The sequence below is a fragment of the Epinephelus fuscoguttatus genome, linkage group LG13, assembly GCF_011397635.1.
Source record: "Epinephelus fuscoguttatus linkage group LG13, E.fuscoguttatus.final_Chr_v1".
NCBI lineage: Eukaryota > Metazoa > Chordata > Actinopteri > Perciformes > Serranidae > Epinephelus > Epinephelus fuscoguttatus.
In genome coordinates this window covers 30,783,956-30,806,206 of record NC_064764.1, presented here as the reverse complement: position 1 = coordinate 30,806,206, position 22,251 = coordinate 30,783,956, and the positions used below count along the sequence as shown (strand labels likewise).

Here is a 22,251-nt window from a genome sequence, read left to right as displayed (position 1 = left end):
CAGCTTCATACTAGAGCTGCAGGGTGCCTACAGGTCCTTAAAAAGTCTTAAATCACTTATATTAAGATTTCTTAATATAAGGCCTTAAAGGTCTTAAATTATCTTAAATTCAGATTCAGTGGGTCTTAAATATTTTAGGTCACATTACCATGAAAATGTCTCCAGCCTGACAGAATCCCTCAATCCCAAACGGATCCCTTACACACTCGTTGACTCAAGCCCTAAGCCCTTACAGACCTAGGACCAATTCCATTTCTTCCCCCGTGTTCACGTGAGGGGAAGTGGTGTCCCAATTCTCTGTCAGGTTAGCTCTTAACAAGGGCTAAGGGGAAGAAATGGAATTGGTCCTAGGTCTGTAAGGGTTTAGGGTTTGAGTCAACGCGTCTGTAAGGGATCCATTTGGGATTAACACACAGACTGTTTCCAATCACAGGACGGACTGAAGAATTTAAATTATTAATAGCATCTATGACAGCGATAAGATTTTGCTTTCGTTTTACATTAAACACATTAAACTTAAACTCACCTGATGGGTGTAATTTTTCCTTTTACTGTTAATTTTAATGTTTATTTGGAAAGCGTAATTACACATGTGTGTCTCACACACACACACACACACACACACACACACACACATACGTATATATATGGTTTTTCATTGCAGGATTGGTCTTAAATTTCATATAAGGTGGTATTAAGAAGGTCTTAAAAAGTCTTAAATTTAACTTGGCTATATCTGTAGACACCCTGTGACAGTGCCCAGCTGTTTAAGAAAATTACTGAGCCTTTTTAAAAATCAAAGTACACCTTCATGTCCTCCTTTTAAAGATTTACATCCTTATTAGGAGCCAAGAACGTAAGGATGAGTTGCAACAAATTCAGAGATGAGCTTTTAGTCTTTTCATGAGATTTGTTGACATGAAGAAAAAGTACTGAATATCGTCAGCTGTATACTTTTAAATGGTCAGGTCTGAGCTGTGCTTGGTGGACAACTTCCTGAACACAACCATCACCCTGAGGTGGCAACAGCAATGGATTTCTCATATTTCAGGCTTGGGCAGCTTCCACTTGCCGTAAGGGATTTATTTTAATAATTCAGTGTTTTGGTTGACCTTTGAAAAAAATAGGTGAAAGCCAGATAACTAAGACATAATACAAAACATATAGTGTAATATAAGCAGCATAAAAACATACTTTAACAGTTTTTACTTTTGTTTTTACTTAGGGGGACTCAAGGGGCAACATTTCCTCCCCATTTTCTCTGCACTTTTTAGCGCCTGGAGGAGTTTTGCAGCTGTCAACATTGCCACAGACCTTGTTACTGTAAACAATGGTGTCTTTTCTTGCAGCGGGAAACATAATGTTTAGGTGGAGACATAATTAGATCTGGGTGAAAAACAGTCAGAGCTGAAAACAATGAGCACAACTACCCTTGTTATATTACAAGACAGATGCCCCATACCATGAGGCATGATCCTGTAGTAATGGTATGACTGTGTGAAATATCTGTGTTTGACATATTTTTCTATGTATGCACTAATTCAGTGTTTTGCTGCTGTAAGCATACAGTGTAGGAGACAGGACAGCTCTGTATGTGGCTGTGCAGTATGAAATGATGATAGTCCAGCAGATGCCACCGTCACTCTCGTCAACCACCAGCCTGATTGCATCCCATCATTTAAACATGGAATCAAGTTGAAGTGTCCTGTCAAGACAGCTGTAGTCTAGTGGTTGTAAAGTGGAGGATAATGAGACACTTTCCGCTGTTTTGTTGAAAAGCATGTGCTTAGATTCAGAATCAGCCCTGATGGAGACTGAAGCAGGTCAGGATGGGAGCAAGAAGCCCATCGGCAAACAATGTTAGCAGCTTTTTTTTACCGTTTGTAAACTCCAAGACGTCTTCTTTGAATGTTTGGGAGAATTTTTGTGTGTATAACAACATTTTTTTAAGAAAGGACAAAGCAGCAAGAATTGCTGGGGGATAGATGCTTCTCAAAGGAACAGTGTGTAAGATTTAGGGGATTTAGTGGCATCTAGTGGTCAGAACTGCAGACTGCAACCAGCTGAAACTCCTCCCTGATAAATTTCCTCTTGTGTTCATTGTTCAGAAGGTTTTTACCGGGAGCCAAATTATCTACAGAGGTTTCTTCCTCTCAAAAACAAACAGACCTGGTGATTTTGCGTAAGAGCTGCTATCTACAGTGGCCAGTGCTAAAATGCAAGTGGCCCTACCTACAGACACTGTTTGCTCTGTCTGTAGCCACTGATTTAAACCAGTAAAAACACAGAATAAAGCAGTTTCACATTACAAATGAGTGTTTATCTGATGCTGTTTGGCATTTCGGAGACAGGCTGCTAGCCTGCTCATTTTTTTCTTTGATGACTCAAGATTTTAGATGTTCAGGCGGTTTTAACCAGCAGCCAAATTATGTCTTTTCCTCTCAAAAGAAAACAGACCCGGTGATTTAAACTGGTAAAAACACTGGATAAAGCAGTTTAGCTTTAAACAAAAATAAAAAAAATTAAATGCTGTTTGAAGCGGTTCGAACTACGGTGGCTGATGCAAAAATGCAAATGGCTTTGCCTGGAGCTAGTGTTTGGTTTGTCTGTTCTGGGCTACTGTAGAAACATGGCAGTGCAACATGGCATGTAGACAATGACAAAGACTATTTAAATAACCCTGGGACACTGAGATATGACACATGAACAGTGTAACTAGATCTGAGGTGAAGGGTAACAGCAGACGGTGCTAGAAACAAAGAGACTGTGTCCACTGAGATGCTCTTTAGGTGCGCTTGGCCTGACAGAACTTTTAGGTACACTCAGTTGGATGGTGGCCGATATTCAATTGGACGTTTGCATATAGAAAGCATTCGTTTATGGTCTTTTATTGTGGACTTTTTCAGTAAATACGGAATTATAATCCTCAACTGTATTTTTATTTTGTGTACAAAAATATTCCAACATTAGACACACTGCAGACGCCTCAGTCAAACGAATCAACCATGCCCCATGTTGTATGGTAGTGCGCCAGCTATTGAGCCTTTCCACAGGTGCAGGCAAGATTTCACTGTGCATGTGTTATACCTCATTGGTATGACGTAATCTGACACCGTCATTTCTCAGGCTGGGAATTACCAGAGCTCCATGATACGATATTATCATAATACTTTAGTCGCGATATAGTATTTCTGCAATTTTAAACAAGTTTTGATAAAATATTTTTTGACTTTGTTAAAATCTGTATGTAGTGGACATAAAAGGCAACTGATTATATTATTTAAGTAGGCTACCTAAAGTTTAGTTTGTATTTGTAATATTAAAAATGTATATAATTAAAAAATCAATACTTTGCGCTGTGACGATACGATTTTGCCACACAAAAATATTGCGATACTATGCTATATCGATTTTTTTCCCTTCACCCCTAGTGATTTCTCCTCTAATTAACCTCCTTGATAAGGACCCACTCCCTATGTAGATATAAACAGCTCATTCTAAGGTGATGAAAACACAATGAGTCTCATTTTCAGGTGATTATTACCGAAAGAAAATACATTTATTATATTATTTTCCATTTCTGCCAGTATACTCCCTAAATCCTACACACTGGACCTTTAAATGTTTTTACAGGTAAACTTAAAAGTGCAGTAAAAAGGTTCTTGCTAACAGCTTTTCTCTTGTCTCTGCTTTCTCTCCTTGTCGTCTGCTCCTGCAGTTGCCATGTACAGAGAGCCATCGTTGCATGATGTTGGAGAGACAGTGCCCAAGGCAGCAGTACCTCCCAGTAAAAGCACAAGTGAGCCGGCAGTGATGAACGGAGGTAAACCTGTAAGCAAGCCCGACAAGCCCACCACATAGCCACACCTGACCAGTGTGTGTGTGTGTGTGTGTGTGTGTGGAAGGGAGGGGCGAAACGTGACGGAGGCAGGGCTTTTTTTCCCGACTAGACTCCAGACCCTCTTTCTTCTGTGGATCAGATCCAGGCGAAAGCTCCCTTCCTCTCTTCTCTCACTCCTCCTTCCTCTTTCTCCACCTCGCCCTCCCTTTTCTCCAGCTGTCTCAACATGGGCGCACGGATTCTGAGGCGGCTGAGTTTCTCCAGCACAGGAGGGAAGAGGACCTCTGATCATGGAATGCCTTTAGATTCCTCTGAAACTGTGAGAATTCATGTGAATAACGCGTGTTTCACAGCCACGCTCGTGGTACTTTGCTTGCTGACAGTTCATTCAAGAAACCCTTCCCCTCCTCTCTATGATGCCCTGTTGCAGCAGAGTCTGTGTACCTTCAGATCTATTTTCTATACCACAGTTCACCAGCTATGTTCTGGGATAGAGACTGTATAGATAGAGTAAATATTTGGACTGTCGTCCTCTATTTTTTACGAGTATGTTCCCCTCTCCCTCTCTTTCTATCTCTAGTCACACACTTTTCTCTTTGTCAAGTAACCTAGAAAAGATAAAAACATTTTGCAAGGGAGTTGTGTGATTTTCTAAGAAACACATTCACACAGATGTGGCATAAAAACAAACATATATACAAAAAAAAAATCCAAATTTTCGTCTCGCCTACAACATGCACACACACTTACAGACACACAAAGTTTGTGGGATAAGAAAAAAAAATCAGAGATGTTGCTTTTTACAGCTGATAAAAACACACTGGAGGCTGGCAGATAGCTCCTGCAATCATAGTTGATGAAGTGCTAATTACCGCCACTGCAATCAATGCGAGGAGCTCCCTACACACATACAAACACACACACACATTTATAAACAGATGTGTGTGTGGGTGGGAGAGCGCTGTAAGGAATGGTGTATACATATCACTATCTAAGTCCCACCAGCGGTTCAGTCCGCCTTCTCTGGTAAATAGAAAAACCTGAAGTCTATTTTTCTTTAATCTTATTTCAGAGCGTGGGCTCTAGGAATATCTCTAGGCCTTGTAGGCCTCTGTCCCTCACTCACTGACTTCTTTGGACTACGAGGCAAGGCTCGAGGCTTTGACCCAGATGGTCTATAACTGCAGCACTGGCAGCCATCTTATGGCAGCGTCTACTTAAAGCCAGAAAACAACATGGCTGAAAACCAGTAGGCGACATTTATACTGGCTGCATCCCTATTTGGTTCAGCAAACTAAAGCATGGGCAAGGTTAATATTGTGTTCTCTCTTCTTGCAGCAGTTATACAAGAGATGGCTTATATTGTAACATTTTCACTGTATAAAACTTAGGGAAAATGACTATTAAAAATCATAACTTTTTAAATGACTAGATATTATTATGATTATTATTATTATTATGAGAGGATTTGTCTCCTAGCTCAGCATGCAGAGTCCAGTACTGATCATCTTGGCCTATCACGTGCCTGTTTGGACCTTGATTCCCGGCATGCAAAAACAGGTTCCCAGTCCCCACTGGGCCAAAGGTGCCTCACCCACCCAATACATCCATGTAGAGGACACGTAGCATTATCCATCGAAAAACCACACTCTCAGATGTATTCATTCTGAAATGACCAAAGTCTTTTTTTCATCCCGAGACGAACTGATTCTTTACAAAAAGACAAACAAATCCGATTCTCTCTGATCCAATCCATCGAAGCTTTCACTGTGATAGCATTTGTCCGAAAGAATCAACTCCGCTCAGAACCCCCTTCCCAAAGGGGCCTTCGACTGATGTCATTTTGGAGAAGTACGTATACCTTGAATTAATCACATGCATGTATTTTCTATAAGGAAACAAGGTATGGGTATCGTTCTTCACTCTGTGTAAACTGAAGAGCACTGAAGTTGGGAGTTGATTGGGCATGTTGTAGGCTACAGCACACTCACGGCTAACCTGAAGGTAACCCTCTGCACTTTCTGTTCTGCATCCTCATCCCGACTGTTAGCAGTTTGTCACAGCTCCATCCGATCAATCAATTTTTAACATTTGTATTGTTTTAACGATTTCCTTTCCTGATAGTTTTGTTAGATAAGATTTAGAATATTAAGTAGATTGTTGCTGCTGTGTGCTGCTAAAGCTGCAATTATATTAAGAATTGATTTGAGTATGATTTTGACTTTATTGGGATTACACATGATCATTTCTTCTTACAGCACATCAAAGCACATTGGTTAGAATTCAATATTTGTCTGTACAAAGCTGTTAATAACAAAAATGGCGTACTATACACACACACATATACAGGAGCTGGAAACCGCTGTAGTTGTATTTGGGGCTGACGTTCTGTCCTCATTACAGCCAATCATCCTCCACTCTTACAAACTCTACATGCTGGGCTGGCTGCTGCTCCAGCCCTGCAGTCCAGATAACTGGCTCCTCCAAGGCTGACTTTATTTTTGTAAATGACCGGTGTGTAAATGTACATCTCTGTTTGGATCTCTGTAGCCACCGTTCTTTTGGGTTCGTCCCCTTATTTTTCTCTCGTATACGGGTCGTGCGTGATGTCGTCTCCTGATACCAATCACTTTTTGCTTTGCCCCCTCCCTCTCTTCAGATGTGTTTCAAGGATATTCTAGCAGACTTAGTTTCTTTGTCGCTTCTGTTTTCAACCTCTTATTTTGTACGTTGTCCCATCTGTTGCATGGGGAGAGGATGGCATCGATGAACTGCATGTAGTAGGCTATGTCTATCAAGAACTGTTGGTATGTACCGCTAATTTTACATACATATATGCAACGAGTTTGTCTACACTATACAGTTTGTGTTTGTTGTATACACATATACAACATATTGAATAAAATATTTATATAAAAGGTGTACTGTAATGTCAGTAACATACTTAATGCAATATAGTGTGCAGTATATTATTGCACCTGTCATTTTTTTTGGACGGGACAAAGAAAACAGAGGGGTTGGCTAGTTTAAGCATGAAAAAGGCCAAAGTAGAATTTACATTAAATTTTCTTTGTGACTTCTTATCGGTCCTCTTTTCAAGTGGTGACTGAGCTCTTGTGTCAATGCAGCTCTCATCCCCTGATGCCACCTTTTTGAAGTGACATGGACATCCAGCATGCCACAACTGAACTATGTATGCCCTCTCTTTGTTTCCTCCACATAGAGTTTAACCTTGTCACTAGTGTGTGTTCGAGTGAGGAATGTCCATCACGTACCTTCAGTACAGTGTGGCTTTCATGGCAGATTGTTTGGTTTGATTTTACCCGATGGAGAAGACTAGGCACTATTAAAATGATTTATTTTCAAAAAATATATATATACCATTGCAAGTATGCCCATTGGAGTTATGTCATGTTATAACAAATTTGTAACCATGTATGATTAAGGTCTTCGCATTGTTTTCCATGCAAAATGTTGTGTCATGCGGCACATTTAATGTTTTATTATTAAAAAGAAATAAAAACCTCAAACAGTAACCTCTGCCTCGAGCTTTCAACTTAACTTTTGGTCCAATTTGGGAACAACCACGGACTGTATAATAAAGATGAACGACATGACAGCTCCCCGAAAGTGAAGTCAAAGCATTTCGATCATCTCCTGGTGACTGGCTGCAGTATAGGTCATGATGGGATAAGCAGACGGGACATGGGCCAAACTAAAAGATCAGAGAAGGTAAGAACAAGGTTGGTTGTCACACTTTTTACTTTCATTTGAATCCCTCAAAAACTGTATCCTTAAAAGATTCCCTTTCAGTGTGTAATAGAAGCGTTAAGTGTCAGGTAGGAATGGAGTGACCTTACTCTGCTGAAGCTTATTCTTTTCAAAAGACATGGACTGTCATATACGTCTTGTGTGCTTGTGACGGACATCCCCATTGTGTGGTTGGTTGTCCCTATGATATATTAAACAGGTAAGTTTTTATTGGAATAAAACAACCTCAAGCCCAGTTTAGACCAATATTCGCAACAACGGGCAACTAGTTGCAATGCGCCATTCTGCAACATTCTAAAAAACCTACCAGTTCACACCCTTGCAACAATATGAGATGGTGTATCATCTCTATGCAACAACTCTCTGTACTTCTGTTCTGATTTCCAGCTTTTTTTCTTAAAATATGAATGAGGATAGCGATAGTGAGATACTGGCTACAGCACAGCACATACAGCAAGTAACGACAGCAACCCACCGTCCAACACAGACACACGTGAGGACGGAAACAGAGGAGAGGACGGAGCAGCTTGAGTCAGGCTCAGACGGCCAGATCCCACCTCTGCAACTTTTCACTGCCACGTTCTGAAAGTGTTTTCTCTTGCTGCGAATCACCAGTCTGAAGTGGGCTTTACTCATCTACTGCATCAAGAGAACATAAAATTATTTCTCCAAGTGCATTTTTAATCCTTTTAAAACAATATACAGAACAATATGTGTGACAACCAACCCCGAAGAGTGTGACAAGTTCCCCAACTGTGATTGTTTGCTAGCGAATTAGCTACCAACCACATGTTGTAGCCTAGCCAAGAAAAAAGCTAGATAAACTTTACCTTTCCCGTCATACTTTTTAATGGTAATAACTGTTTTATTCTGAACCCATTGTGTAAAAGCCAAGAACAGAAACAGAGAAGAGCTGGATGTTAACATTTTGACATGATAAAGTCCTCTCAATGTCAAGTGTCTTTCTCCTGAAATGATCCTGTAGGTGACATCTGACCCACATTTTGAACATTTCCGTACCAACATGTTTTTTTAACAGCACCCTCTAGGGAGTGAGATCTAATGAATGTGGCGACCAATCCAAGTGACAGCCAACCCCGTTCTCCCCTACAGGCCAAATAAAATTTTTCCCCAAAGGTGATTTCTGTTGTTTTATGTCGTTCTTATTCATTGATGTTTGCTCAAGTGTTTGCTTTTCAAGTGTTTGCTTTTCTTTCCAAATTAGTCATTTGATGCTATAAAAAGTGGGTTTGACATCATGATTGACAGCTCTGTGTGCCAATCAGTGTGCTCATTCATGGCACTGCTTACAATAAGTTGGCAGGTATATGGACGGGAACTAGATACCATGGAGATCGCTTATGTGCAAGATGGCGGCGGCAGTATCTGGGATATTTTGGCTTCATCTTTGTACAGTGGGAGAAAGTGGTGATGCCTCGTCTGTCTTCTACACTAGATCTACATATTGGTGCAGTATCCCACGTACTCTGAAAAAGGCACTTTAATAAATCTCTTTCCATCATTTGAATTTGTCTTGTATTGCATCTTAATATGAGTAGCCATCTAGAATATATAAGCATTCCTACATTTTATTACCAAAAAAATACATAAAGCTCTTTGGAAACAAATGTTTACATGGTAATATGTTTCTTTTACATCTACAATACCCAGTTTTATAACGATCATTTGTAACCAGTACAATAAAAGGAATGAATGCTGTTATTGATACGCAGAAATTAAATCCATGTTTAGCTTTGTCTTCTCCCTCCTCCCGTGGTTCTCCTGGCTGCGGTGTTTTACCAGCCTGGTCATGACGGTCGACGGTGCTCCTGGTCGCTCCGGGCAGCCAGGCCTCTTGTCTCTGAACACCAGTGTCCTCTGCTCCTCAGTACTCTGCTCCCAACCAGATCTCACAAGCGTTCCCCGTCCAGCCATCCCAACACTCGCAGTTGCCGCAATTGCACAACCCATTCCCTGTGAGGAGATGTGAGAAGAAAAGCTGTGAATTAAGAGCTGTGCCATCATGCCTGACCTTTAACAAGGTTCCTCTTTTCACACCCTGCTTCCCTGGGTGCAGCTCTCTGCTGGGGGATGGAGGCTGTCTGCACTGCTCAGGACAGTTAGTGGTTTTCCACTCCTCGTGCCCACACAGCACAGGAGGAAACTCTGCTTTAATTAAGAGTATAAAGTGAGATATTCACAAAACCTGACTGGTCTTTCTTTTATTATATGATGGTGGGGATACACAAATGTCAGACTCGACTATCCTCCAGAAAAACTGCCTGTAACAACCCATGTATTTTTATATTCAGTAGCAAAGGAAGAAATATTGTTGTTGGAAGTCTCAGGTTGACATGGATGGATTACTGAACGGGCCTACCAGGCACACACCCAGGGGCCCAAAGTGTCAGAAGCCACCTTGCCGTCTCCTGCATAATGTCACACAAATTAATATGTACCGACCAGGAAGAGACTGACCACAAAGAGATGCAACGAAACACAAAGACACACAAAATGACCAAAAGGCACAAATATACCTCAAAGAGAAACAAAATGACTACAAAGACATGCAAAGAAACTACGAAGAGACAAAAAATGACCAAAAGACACATATATACCTCAAAGAGACACAAAAATAGTTCAAAGAGACACAAATTGACTACAAAGATGTGCAAAGGAACTACAAAAAGACACAAAACAACCAAAAGAGGCAAGTATACCTCAAAGAGACACAAACTGACTTCAAAAAGACTCACAATTGCTACAAAGAGATGACCAAAGACACAAATATACATCAAAGAGACAAAATAACTTCAAAGACACCCAAAACAACTACAAAGGAACATAAAAAGGAACTACAAAGAGAAACAAATTGATCAAAAGACACAAATATAGTTCAGAGACAAAACATGACTACAAAGACATGCAAATTTACTACAAAGAGACACAAAATGATTGAAAGACACAGCTATACCTCAAAGAGACACAAAATGACTTCAGAGGGACACAAAAGGAGTCCAGAGAGATGCAAAGGAACTACAAAGAGACACAAAACAACCAAAAGACACAAATAAACCTTAAAGAGACACAAAATGACAACAAAGAGATGCAAATGAACTATAAGGAGACACAAATATACCCTAAAGAGACACAAAATGACTTCAATGGCCTGCACAGAAACTACGTAGAGAGACAAAACGACCAAAAAAAGACACAAATATACCCCAAAGAGACACAAAATAACTTCAGACACCCAAAACAACTACAAAGCCGGCAGAGAGTCTGTGTGGAGGGGCCTTTTGCGCATCCGTGCCCAGGGACCCATTTGGTTCTCAATCTGCCTATGCATGTGTGGGTGTGTTTAGGAATGTGCTCAACACAAGAGACTGGAGTTCACATTCACTGTCCTGCAATCGTTCACTAACATTAACTTAACTTGGAAAAACTACTGTCCAACCAGGGGAGAAACCAGATCAGCAATATGTTGTTGTTGTTGGGTATTTGGACTTCTTTTCATTTAGGTATAAGACACACACAAGGTGGGATAACAGCCGACTCTGGATGTGTTATAATCTCGTAGCCCCAAGCTCCCCACAAGCTCCCTGAGCTGTCAAAGAGAGGATGTCGGGGTTAGGGGGAGGACTCCTGCTGGCCTCCTGTCACACAGCTGAAAAGACATATCCACTGCAAAATATCACAGTGGGAGAGGAGGGACAGGGGGTGATGGACTTGGATGAAAGTAAGGTGGAAAAAAAAAACCAAAACAGAAGGCAGCAGCAGAGATGGGTAAGTAGGTAAGAAGGAGAGCAATAAAAGTGAGCTGAGCTGCTTGTTGATCTGCTGAATGCAGGCTGCAGATGAGACAGACCTCCCTCTCATTAAAGGATAAGGCTGGCCTTACTCTTTATATTCTGCCTATTGCCAATAAATCCCATGAAAAGACCAAAACCAACAATGATTTAGTTTGTCTCTCAGAACCTGCCAACTTCCCTACTGCACTCAACCATAAGCCAAGAAAACGTTCGGCAAACAGGAATAAAGGGTGCATTTGTTCGGGAATATTTTCGTCTAGACTGCTTTATGGCCAGATTTGTAATGTACCTTACTGTAATATGATTATGTACTGAACTTCAGTATATTTCTTAAGTAGTTGGCGTTATCCAGAGCACCACACTGGCAGAGTGGCACAGTGTGCTCTGGGCACTGTCTGTGGAGACGGAGCATTATAACTCTGAGCACTGTGAATGGGTGATTAACTTAACCAATCCTTAATCATGTAGAAATAGAATGAAAAATTCCTTCAACCAGCAGGGCTCATTATAGTGTAGAGCGTCAGACTGAATTTACAACGCACCATGTCAGGTCACTCACTCTCCGGGACCGTGAGTGTTACTTGAATAAGTAAACACTGACCAACGGGGCCAGACTGGCCAACCTGTATGCTCTCACTCAGTGGATGGATGATGTCACAGGAAGCCAATCTTACAAAGGAGGACGACACCTGAACCGTTTCCTCCAGTTTGTTTTGCCATCGAAGCTAACGTTAGCTAATGCGCTAAAAACGTAGCGTTACAGAGAAATCCAATATTCCTCTTAATCCCTCCCCAGTTTCTGATGAGGTGGACATGATAACCCTTAATACACATAATGTTATTGATCCCTACAACAGGAAATACTTTTTCCCTAACCTGATATGAAGTGTGCGCTGCACATGTGAGCATTTTTGATGATGGCCTCCGTCCAGTCCTTTCATCTTATCGTGTTAAACATAGTTGTCTTTGTTTTTGTTGACAGGCAGTGGCGGCTGGTATGTGATAAATTTAAGTTTTGAGCCATGACCCCTTCTATTCTGGCTCCCAATAACACAAGAAGATGATATTTTCTGTTTTGCTTTCAGCTAACAAACTGATGTCACTGTGACATCGACCCTAAAAGGGTCTGTTGGCAGGACGGCAGTTGTCGGCTTCCGTGGGTACATTTTGCTTTTGATACTTATTTACTTTTTTATCATTTGAATGCAGGAGTGTGTTCACATGCTCTCACTGCTGTTTTTACTCAACATCTAAACACTTCATCACTGTTTACAGCACGAGGACAGTGGACATGGACCTAAAAATAACCTACAGTGCCCATGTTAATGGAAAACGTGTGACTCACTTCTATGTTTCAACAACAGTGGAGCTCTATGACAGAGGAATAGGGTATCAGGCTTAGGATACACAGACAATACATCGGGTATACATTGTCAATTTTGGTGATTTCATGGGATTTATGGACACTAAGAAATGTGCAGAATATCTTTGGCTCAATTGGACCGTCTTTATTCATATTGGAGTGGAAGAGGGAGGTTTTGTGTTCCTGGTTCATGTTCTCTTGAGTGTAAACTTCAGCATTTGGAGAAAAAATACTTGGTACAATGGGACTTCACCCAAACTAACAGACAATGCTGTTACTGTTTGCTGATCCTAAAACCCTTTCACATTGTTGTAATACATCTGATGGAAAAACAAACTGATGAACACGTCCTTGATAAACACAATTAGATGTTCCATGTTGACGAAATGTTATAATTTATTGGTTTACTCATATTACAGACAGACAAACAGCCCTTTGTGTCTCCTTTCTGAAAATAAGTTGCTGAAATTGTCATATTCAGTGCATGAAATTAATCAGCAAGCATTCCTAACACACTGAATTTTCCACATCACTCATTGGTTGTATGTGTAATGAGAATGTACAGCTTTGAAGGGGCCATGAAATCTCCAGATGCAGAGTAATTCGTTTGCAAACTTGCCAAAAATATTGTGTCATTAACATGAAAATAAAATGACTCCATCGCTGCTACCTGGTGAGGCAGTGACTGCTTTTACCTGCATATTTAAAACTGGCCTTTTCATGTAAAACACCATTACATTATAATAGCTCCCATGCATAAGTAATTTACATATATATATTCTCCAGTGAGTAATATGGTAAGCAGGAACATTTAACAGACATTTCTGCACATCGGCTTTGTTTCCTCCCAGTTTTCGATAATTTTTAAGCAACATTTGTCTCATGTGGAACCACCGATGCTCATTTGAGTGACATTAAGGCTGACATTTGGAGTCATGGAGTCATGATGAGAAACACGTCTGAACAGCTGTCCAGATTTGGACAGACCCTGGGGCAAAAATAATTACAAACATGTACTGAGATTTCCATTATGAGTGGAGAGAAGACGGCTCCAGAGGATAAATGGCTATGAAGAGGTAAAAATGTATGTGTGAGCTAAATGAGAGTGAAACTGGAGCTGGCTTTTACTTTAACTTTCACCGGCAAGCTTGACTACAATTAACGGACAATCCAGGGTAGTTTACCTTTATGTAAAGTATAAAAGTATATTAGCCATAGAAGTGCTTAAACTACCAAAATTGAGCATAACTTTAGTTCATCAGCTGATCTCAAACAGCCCAATCACACATGATTCCTTTCTATGCAACCAATTGGCAAATCTCATTCAGGGTGCCCTATTTAAAATGCTGTGGCCTGCCTACTGTTGCTGTTTCCTCTGCAAGCTGCATTGCAACCCACTTCCACCCCAGCTCCTCCTTTTGCATGCTGTGTCTGACTTCAGTGTCATTTCTGTTGTCATTGATGCCGCTCTGTTCTGTTCCCAGTGGGTCTTTGCTGCTGCTCTCACTGCCTTAGGCTTTCCATTTAGGCGCATGGAAGGGCAGAGAGGTTTGCTGTTTCTGCTTCAGGCTTTTCTCATTTGCATGTGGAAGGGCAGATAAGTTTGCTCCCTGCCTTAAGGCTTTCCATATAGGCACATGGAAGGGCAGAAAACTGCTCTTTCTACCTTAGGCTTTCCACATAGGCATGTGGAAGGGCAGAGAAGTTTGCTCTCTCTGCCTTAAGGCTTTACATGTAGGCGCATGGAAGGGCAGAGAGATGTGTTCTTTCTGCCTTAGGCTTTCCACATATGCACATGGAAGGGCAGGAAAATGTGCTCTTTCCACCTTAGGCTTTCTGCGAAGGCCTAGAAAAGGCAGAGAGGCCCAAGTACAGAGCCATAATGCCAAATATAATACTGTGAATGGAAATAAAGTTTTTTTTAGTAAAGTGGTTCTGGATCATTATTATTGATAGATTAACATGTATAGAGTACCTTCATATTTTTGCTGATTGAGGTGGGGCTAATTTTAGCTGATCCACAAACTGCTGGTTTGTTTAATCGTTATTTTAATCATCAAATTGATCGATCAATCAAATTGATCATGTGTTTTACCTGAAAAGCAACTACAGTAGCATCTACACCTGTCAGTCATATTTCAGTCTGAAATTTAGGAGTAGAGTGATGAGTGAGAGAGCAGAAGATTAAAACAGAACTTTCGATTATTTCTGTAAATTAGTCTTTGGAGTGTACAAACAAATTATTTTTGAAATTAGTTTCTGTAACATCGCATTTGTTCTTAGGACATAATTGTTTTAGTGTTGTTATCAGCTGTTGCCGCTGCTGAGGTGCTGGTGTCCTCACTCTACTAGGGTCAGTCCAGGCCTCTTGCATTTTGGATCATCCGCATAAAAAAAATGTGGGCCTACTTATACATGTCGGGTTTAGATGGCTTTTTCACGGGTCTGTATTTGGATCTGGTCCAACATTTTGGACCCATGAAGACATCTAGCCTGTATGTGTGTGTCCTACTCTACCTGTGCAGATGAGGCTGTCATGTTTGTCACACTCTCTGTCGTCACACTCGCAGTACTCTCCAGACACCCACCAGTCCTGGGGAGAGCAGATACATTGGCCACAGTGACAGGATCCTGCAACACACACAGACACACAACTTGTTAGTTAACATCTCATTTTCCTCAAGCTGACGAACATGTTGATAGTGTATATTTTGCATTTCTTTTTAACACCTCCCCTTGCTGATTTTTTTTTTTTTTTTAAATAAATGCTGCTTGTATTATTTCCTGTAACGTCTGTTGGGCTGAGTGGATATGAGATGTTCCCCAGGGAAACAGCTACTAATATACTTTTGCCACCAGGAAACCAATCCACCCACACTTTAAACTTTCTCTCCCATCAGTGTCTATTCCTCTGCTTCTCTCAAGGGCAGCAGCAGAATAATTAGGTATTAAGAATTGGTCGAGGGAAACAAATCTACTGCTGCCTGCTTCAGTTTGATTTCCACAGCACACACCCAGAGGTCCTGCAACTATGTTTTCAATCTGCCCAATTTATATCAACATACAGCAGGATGCAGAACGCCACTTTGAGAGGTGGAGGCAGACAGAGTGAGGAGCGGGAGACAAAGTGAAACAGACGAGAGGAGAAGTGAGACAAGGGGAGGAGCTGAGGGGAGATCGTTCTGGTGTCTGAATGTAGCCGAGCGTGGAGAATGAAGATGCTCATCTTCATTTTCACACCCCGCTCGGCTCTGCGGGGCCGGACCTGCTACAGCCGGCCTATTTCTATGGATTCAACGCTGCACAACAGAGAAGGTATCCTGTTGTGTGGCGTCATTTGCCACCTAATGACACGTATGATGTCGTGACAATGTGCAGAATCTCATTACAGATGTATAGGATAAGTTATCAGGCAACTACATAGGGCTGCAGCTAATTATTAGTCTTTATTACCAATTAAAGGAATACTTCATCCCCCCCAAACGACCATTTGTTCATTAATTACCCAACCAGCGTTACACATGCATTTTCGCTATAACGTTGTCAGTTAAAACACGTCCACATAAACTGTCTCAGCTTGGGACTAGTAGCTTGCTTGAGCCATTTATGCATATGTTTTTTAAATACTAAGGTTTTAGGAAAAAATAATGCATTTGGGAAGTACTAAGGATACATCTGGGTAAATAAGACTTCCCTGATGACTTCAGTTCATCAAGAATTTTCTCAATATTTATGCCTCCGATATGATAGCTGTGGCTTGAGGCATTATGTGCCAGGTTTTCTTTCCATCCGATCATCCATCCGTCCCTACAAATGTTCCTTTGTACTCAAGGATGAACTGATTAGAATTTGGTGGTCAATGGTCAAGGTCACTGTGACCTCACAAAACACATTTTTAGTCATAACTCAAGAATTCATACGCTAATTATGTAACAATTTCGCACAAATGTCTAATAGGATAAAATGATGAAGTGAAGACATTTTATATCCAAAGGGTCAAAGATCAACTTCACTGTGACATCGTAATGTTCTGCAAAAACACTTTTCTGGCCTTTATTCAACACCAAAACTCAGTAACAGAAGGGGAGACATTTGGTCAGGTACTGAACTGGTGACACCAATCTTGGGTGTCCATTATGACACTGCTGATTTTATACATCGGGGTGTCAAACATGCGGCCCAGGGGCCAGAACCGGCATGCCAAAGGGTCCAGTCTGGCCGCCTAGATGACTTTGCACACCTAATATCGATACACCTGTGAAGGCTAAGCAGTGTCAGGTTTAAACAGTGAGTAGATACTTCCTGTAAAATGCTGCCTCAGAGGCTTTTCCACTGCTCTGTGAAATAACAATAAGTACTTTCTGTGGTCACATTTAAAGATATTAAACACTGTGCAAAATATTGTCAACCAGCAGCTATGTGCGTGGGACCCTGTTACTAAGGCACAGACAAAACCTCAGATTGCAAATGGCCTGTAAGGCAAAGGACGACTTAAACTGTTTCGTCAATAGCTTGCACTTATAGGTCACATGTAATGAAAGTGGGTAGCAGACTGACTGAATGTGGAAAACTGAGATATACTTTTGAATTTGCACACATTTTCCTGAGGATATCGGCTGTTCATCATTTGTTTTGTAGATGGATTTCAGAATGAACTTCTTTACACAAAAAAGGGGAAAATTTCAAGAGGTTGTTATTTACAGGTTATTATGTAATGGTTTTACTAGTCCGACCCACTTGAGATCAAACTGGGCTGTATGTGCTGTATGTGGCCCATGAACTGACACAAGTTTTACACCTCTGGTATAGATCTTCTGTGCCGCGGGGTTGAAGATGTGTGTGAAGCATTGTTTTAAAAACCTAGCTTCTTGACAGCAACCTTTGAAGCACTGTCAACCCTGTCATGGCTACACATGAGTCTGGACACACATGGATGTAAACTTTAACTGTAACATTTCTGGTTTGCGTAGGTATACAACCACATGGCAGTAATTCTAGTTAGATTTTTTGTTAAAAAATGACATAACAATGCTCTTTTATGGATCAAAGTCATCCTCTAACTGAACAATTTTGTTTTAGATTATAGCTGTGACATTGTTTATTCTATAAATGTCAGAAAATATTGACATGTGCCTCAAAGATGATGCCTTTGTATTGTTTGTCTTGTTATACTAAGAGTCCCAAACCAAAGGACATCCAAGTAATAACCATAGGGATCAGAGAAACAGAAAAATCATCACTTTTGAGAAGCTAAATCCGGTGAAAGTTTCTGCATGATAAACTCTATGAACACTTTTGTTGATTAAACAAACTAATCTGTTGATCTAGTAACAGTTTCAGCTCTACAGGAGGCCATGTTTTTCAGATCTTGAATCATACACTGCAGCTGCGGTTGTTATGAACTGGTTCTGGTACAGCACATTCCTGTCCTGGGTAAAAGATTACAACATGAAAGGAATTAAAAACTAAATCTTGTCCAGATTATTACGTTTATCATCAAAGAACAAGGTATTAACCTTTGACAGAGCGAGACGATTGTAAGTTCAAAGTGGAAATTTGATGCTAATCTTGTCGGATCTCTTGTAAAGCGTTGCTATCAGGTTAATTACTTGGTAGTATTCGATTGTAGAATGTATGACTGCATATCAGAGCCAGTTTAAGTAAGATAAGGCTTAATTTTTCTGTACAGTAGATTAATTGAGTTGCTCTCTAAATTTGTGAACATGAGATTAATGCCAAGACAAATATACTCTATCTGTTATTTCTTATGATAATTGAAACATGCCAGAAAAAAGGAGACAAAAACTGTAATGTTTGTTAACATGGTGAAAGAGCTAAATTAAACTTGCGCAGGTAACAGGAAAGGATCATTCCATAAATAGCTCACTGTCTGTGATCCTTACAGTATCGGGAGAAGACAACTTGTGATATGCTTCAGAGACAGTACATAAAAAAACGACATAAAACACTGAAGATGACATCGAAATAAAACACAGTGCCTTGTTGTTGTTTTCTATACTGCGCCTCTCTTTCTCTAACTTTTTCCTGCAACTGTCTCAAATGTCATTAAGACTTTGCCTCTGGATATACATTCCTCCAGCCTTACAGATTGCAGAGAAGCATTACTTTAAATCTCAGTGGAAGATGATTGGCTCTCGACAGATGCTGGAGTTAAAACAAATAGATCCACACAACAAAAAGCTATTGTTTCCAGCCAACAGCTCTTCTTCGTACTTATGATAAATACTTAACAGTCTTAATACCCATAATGTATATACAAGCCACATGACACACCATACCTGCTGCAAAAATTCAGCCTTAAAAAGTAGTAAAAAAAAGTACATTAATTATATACACCATTAAATCAGGGTTCAGTTTTTAAAAAGTGAAAAAAATACCAATATATACAGTATAAATCATGTATCCCTGAATGCAGTGATTGGCCGAGCGTCCTGTCGGTCTTCCCCACTTGGAGGCCTCTGACTGACGTAACCGCTAGTGTAACAACTCTCCTCCCCGAGTTTGGGAGACAACAAATAGGCTAGTAACAGGGACGCTTGTTCTCCGTAACAATGGCAGACAAATGTGGACCACCGCTTTCACCTCCAACCGCTCCAACAGGGAAATCAGTTGGCAAAAGAAAGACTATAGCAGAAAAAGCGAACACTAAGAGAGAACTCGATGCTGCAAGAGCCAAAACTCGGGTCAACATTGGCTCTGCTTTCGAGCGATGGCGAAGACTGATGCAGCTTCGGGGTCATCCCTACGTTGCCCGGGTTCTATGTTTCCCGGGTTCTATGTTCCCCACTTACCACCCAAAAAGGTTCTATGTTTCCCAGGTTCTATGTTCCCCGCTCAACCAAAAAGGGTTCTATGTTTCCTGCTTGGTTGACCAGGGAACATAGAACCCAGGAGACACAGAACCTTTTTTGTGTAAGCGGGGAACATAGAACCTTTTTTGCAGGGTTAAGTGGGGAACATAGAACCCGGGAAACATAGAACCCGGAAACATAGATACGCTCTAGCATGGTCGCAGAGTTTCTGCTGGACAGGTATTTTTAGTTTGCCTCTAATGTAACATAGGCTATAACGTTTTATATGACAACACAGCATCCGGTTGCTAACGGTTAGCCTACTGTAGCCTAACGTTGCCTGAGCCTCTCTACTATCTTCCTTGTTTGTTTCCAGTCACCAGTACTATCTAACGTTAGCATTAACATTGTATTATAAAACTCATCAGTCATCACTGACCCCGGATAAGTTTCAAAACTCCGGGGTTTCATTTGACTCTGCAGGACAGGTAAAGTTATGTTTAGTTTGCTTCTAATGTAACATTTAACGTTATATGACAACACAGCATCCAGTTGCTAATGGCTAATGTTAGCCTACTGTAGCATAGCCTCTTAAACATTAAGGTTATCTTTCCTGTGCGTTTCCACTTACTAGTACGTTAACGCTACTATCTAACATTAGCATCAGTCATCACTGACTCTGGTTGAGTTTTAAAACTCCGGGGTTGCGTGTGATTGTCTTGGTTGTAACGTTACACTCGCTCTCCTCTTCCGTGTATCTAACATTACCTTGCCAATGCCTTCATCTATCATAGATGCAATGAGGATGTAATGGATGAGGGGGGAGTAGGCCTTTGGAGGGAGGTGGAGTTGCAGAAGGAGGAGGGACTTTGGAGGGAGGTGAGTGCTGTGCGAAATACGAGAAAAGTAAGTGTAGCTTTAACAGAAATCATGATCCAGTTACTCAAGATAATCCACAGACCTTGTTGTGAGCAGTTTAATGTCGGAACTATTTTCCCTCTACCAAACTACACCTGCCAACCATATCACTGCACAGAAGGAGGTGTGCATCTACTCATGGACTACAGGCTCATGACAGTGTACGATGTAAACATTAATGGCGTCCTCCTCGGCTGAGCTGCAACATTAGCTAGCTCGGTGGTAGCTAGGTGAGCTAGCTAATAGATGCACACTTCTTTCTGTATTCCTTCACACTTCAGTAAGCAAGTACTTTATGAATACGTGTTCCTCCACTGCCAACAAGTGACTTTATGTAAACTTCCACTCAGCGCTATTAGAAAACATTTGCTCACCTTTTCCACTGCACATGACTCCATCGGATGTCTCACAAAGCTCCTTGCTCTGAGCGTCGCTCATGTCACAAGACCTGGGGAACTGGCACAGCTTCCCGAACCAGCCCTCCTGGCAGATGCAGCGTCCGCACGAACAGTAACCGTGACCTGGCGGTGGAGGGCAGAAGGGCCTTCATTTAAAAGGAGACAGAATATGGGGCATGACCATGAGAAAATAGCATAAATAAAGAAAAAAAAAATAGATACGGCATTCAGAGATAGAGTGAAAAGTCAAGAGAAATGTCAGTGGAGAGCAAAAAGAAGGCAATAAAGCACATAAACACAGAAAGTTGACAGTGCAGACACTGAACCCTGACAGTAATAGGCAGTACAAGGAGACAGAGCCACAGGAAGACGGGAGAGACGCAGCAGGCTTATTGTATTTCCCCCGGGGACATGAAAGGAACTGTCATCACTGGTCTTGTCCTGTCCTTAATAAATCTCCAACGCTTCAAAAACCAAGAAAGGCAATAACACACACACACACACACACACACACACACACAAGAAACCAGAGATGTTTAATTGGTTGAAAAAGGCAGTTGGGCGCTGGGATGTCTTAATAGCCGACAGCATCACTGTGGTTTTAACAAGCAAACACACACGCACACACGCTCACTCACTTATACCCTCCTTTATCTCCAACAGGACCTCTGGATTACTCGCAATGTGCTTACTTCAATTCAAATCACATCATGTAGAGGCAGTTGCATCATGGATTGATTTCTTTATGTTCACATCTGGTTACAGATGCCAGGTTGCAGAGGTGGTAACGAGCAGAGCATTTTTTCCATCATGGTAAATCCATACTGTGCTGCTGGATATTGTTTGATGTACGGCTGTATTGATTCAGTCAAGCAGCTGTTCCTTTCAATTTAGATTTTTTTAGTTGAGATTTAACTCCTCGTAAAGTTGCACACTCAGCCCAACACTCACATTTGAATTCGGAAATGTACTTAAATGATTTACCTTGCAATAGCTTAACATTTTCAAATCTTTACACTGACAAACAAAAGTCTGTTTACAACTGATATTTACATGAGTCTTGGGTGATCCAGTCACAAGCAGACAGCACTAAATACAAGTGTATACGACCACTAAGACGCACGCGTCCCCAACAAAGACAAGAACAAGGATGTCATCAATACAAGACATGGTGGTTGTTTTGGTGAAAGCGTGCTAACACTATAACTTGTCCATTTTTCGAGTTGGATGAACTGTTGCATGACCATGTATTATTCTGTATCATGTAATTTGAATTCTACTGACAGTGATATCTCCAGCTGTACCGACACAACCGCTAATGTCACTAGCGAGCATG

At 41.0% G+C, this 22,251-nt stretch overlaps 2 protein-coding genes across 3 annotated transcripts in view; one reads left to right on the top strand and one right to left on the bottom strand.

The window, feature by feature from the left end:
- Window positions 1-7,377, top strand: part of fgf14 (fibroblast growth factor 14) — a 172,591-nt gene extending 165,214 nt beyond the window's left edge. For both annotated transcript variants that reach the window (XM_049593629.1, XM_049593630.1), the window contains exon 5: window positions 3,719-7,377. In XM_049593629.1, the coding sequence (XP_049449586.1) occupies window positions 3,719-3,861 (143 nt within the window). In that variant the 3' untranslated portion in view covers window positions 3,862-7,377. The remainder of the gene's footprint in view (window positions 1-3,718) is intronic.
- Window positions 7,378-7,515: 138 nt separating this feature from the next.
- itgbl1 (integrin, beta-like 1) overlaps window positions 7,516-22,251 on the bottom strand; it is an 81,669-nt gene continuing 66,933 nt past the window's right edge. The window contains exons 9-11 of the mRNA XM_049593602.1: window positions 20,892-21,038; window positions 15,305-15,418; window positions 7,516-9,586 (exon numbers count right to left, since the gene is read on the bottom strand). Coding sequence (XP_049449559.1) covers window positions 9,498-9,586; window positions 15,305-15,418; window positions 20,892-21,038 — 350 coding nt within the window. The 3' untranslated portion in view covers window positions 7,516-9,497. The remainder of the gene's footprint in view (window positions 9,587-15,304; window positions 15,419-20,891; window positions 21,039-22,251) is intronic.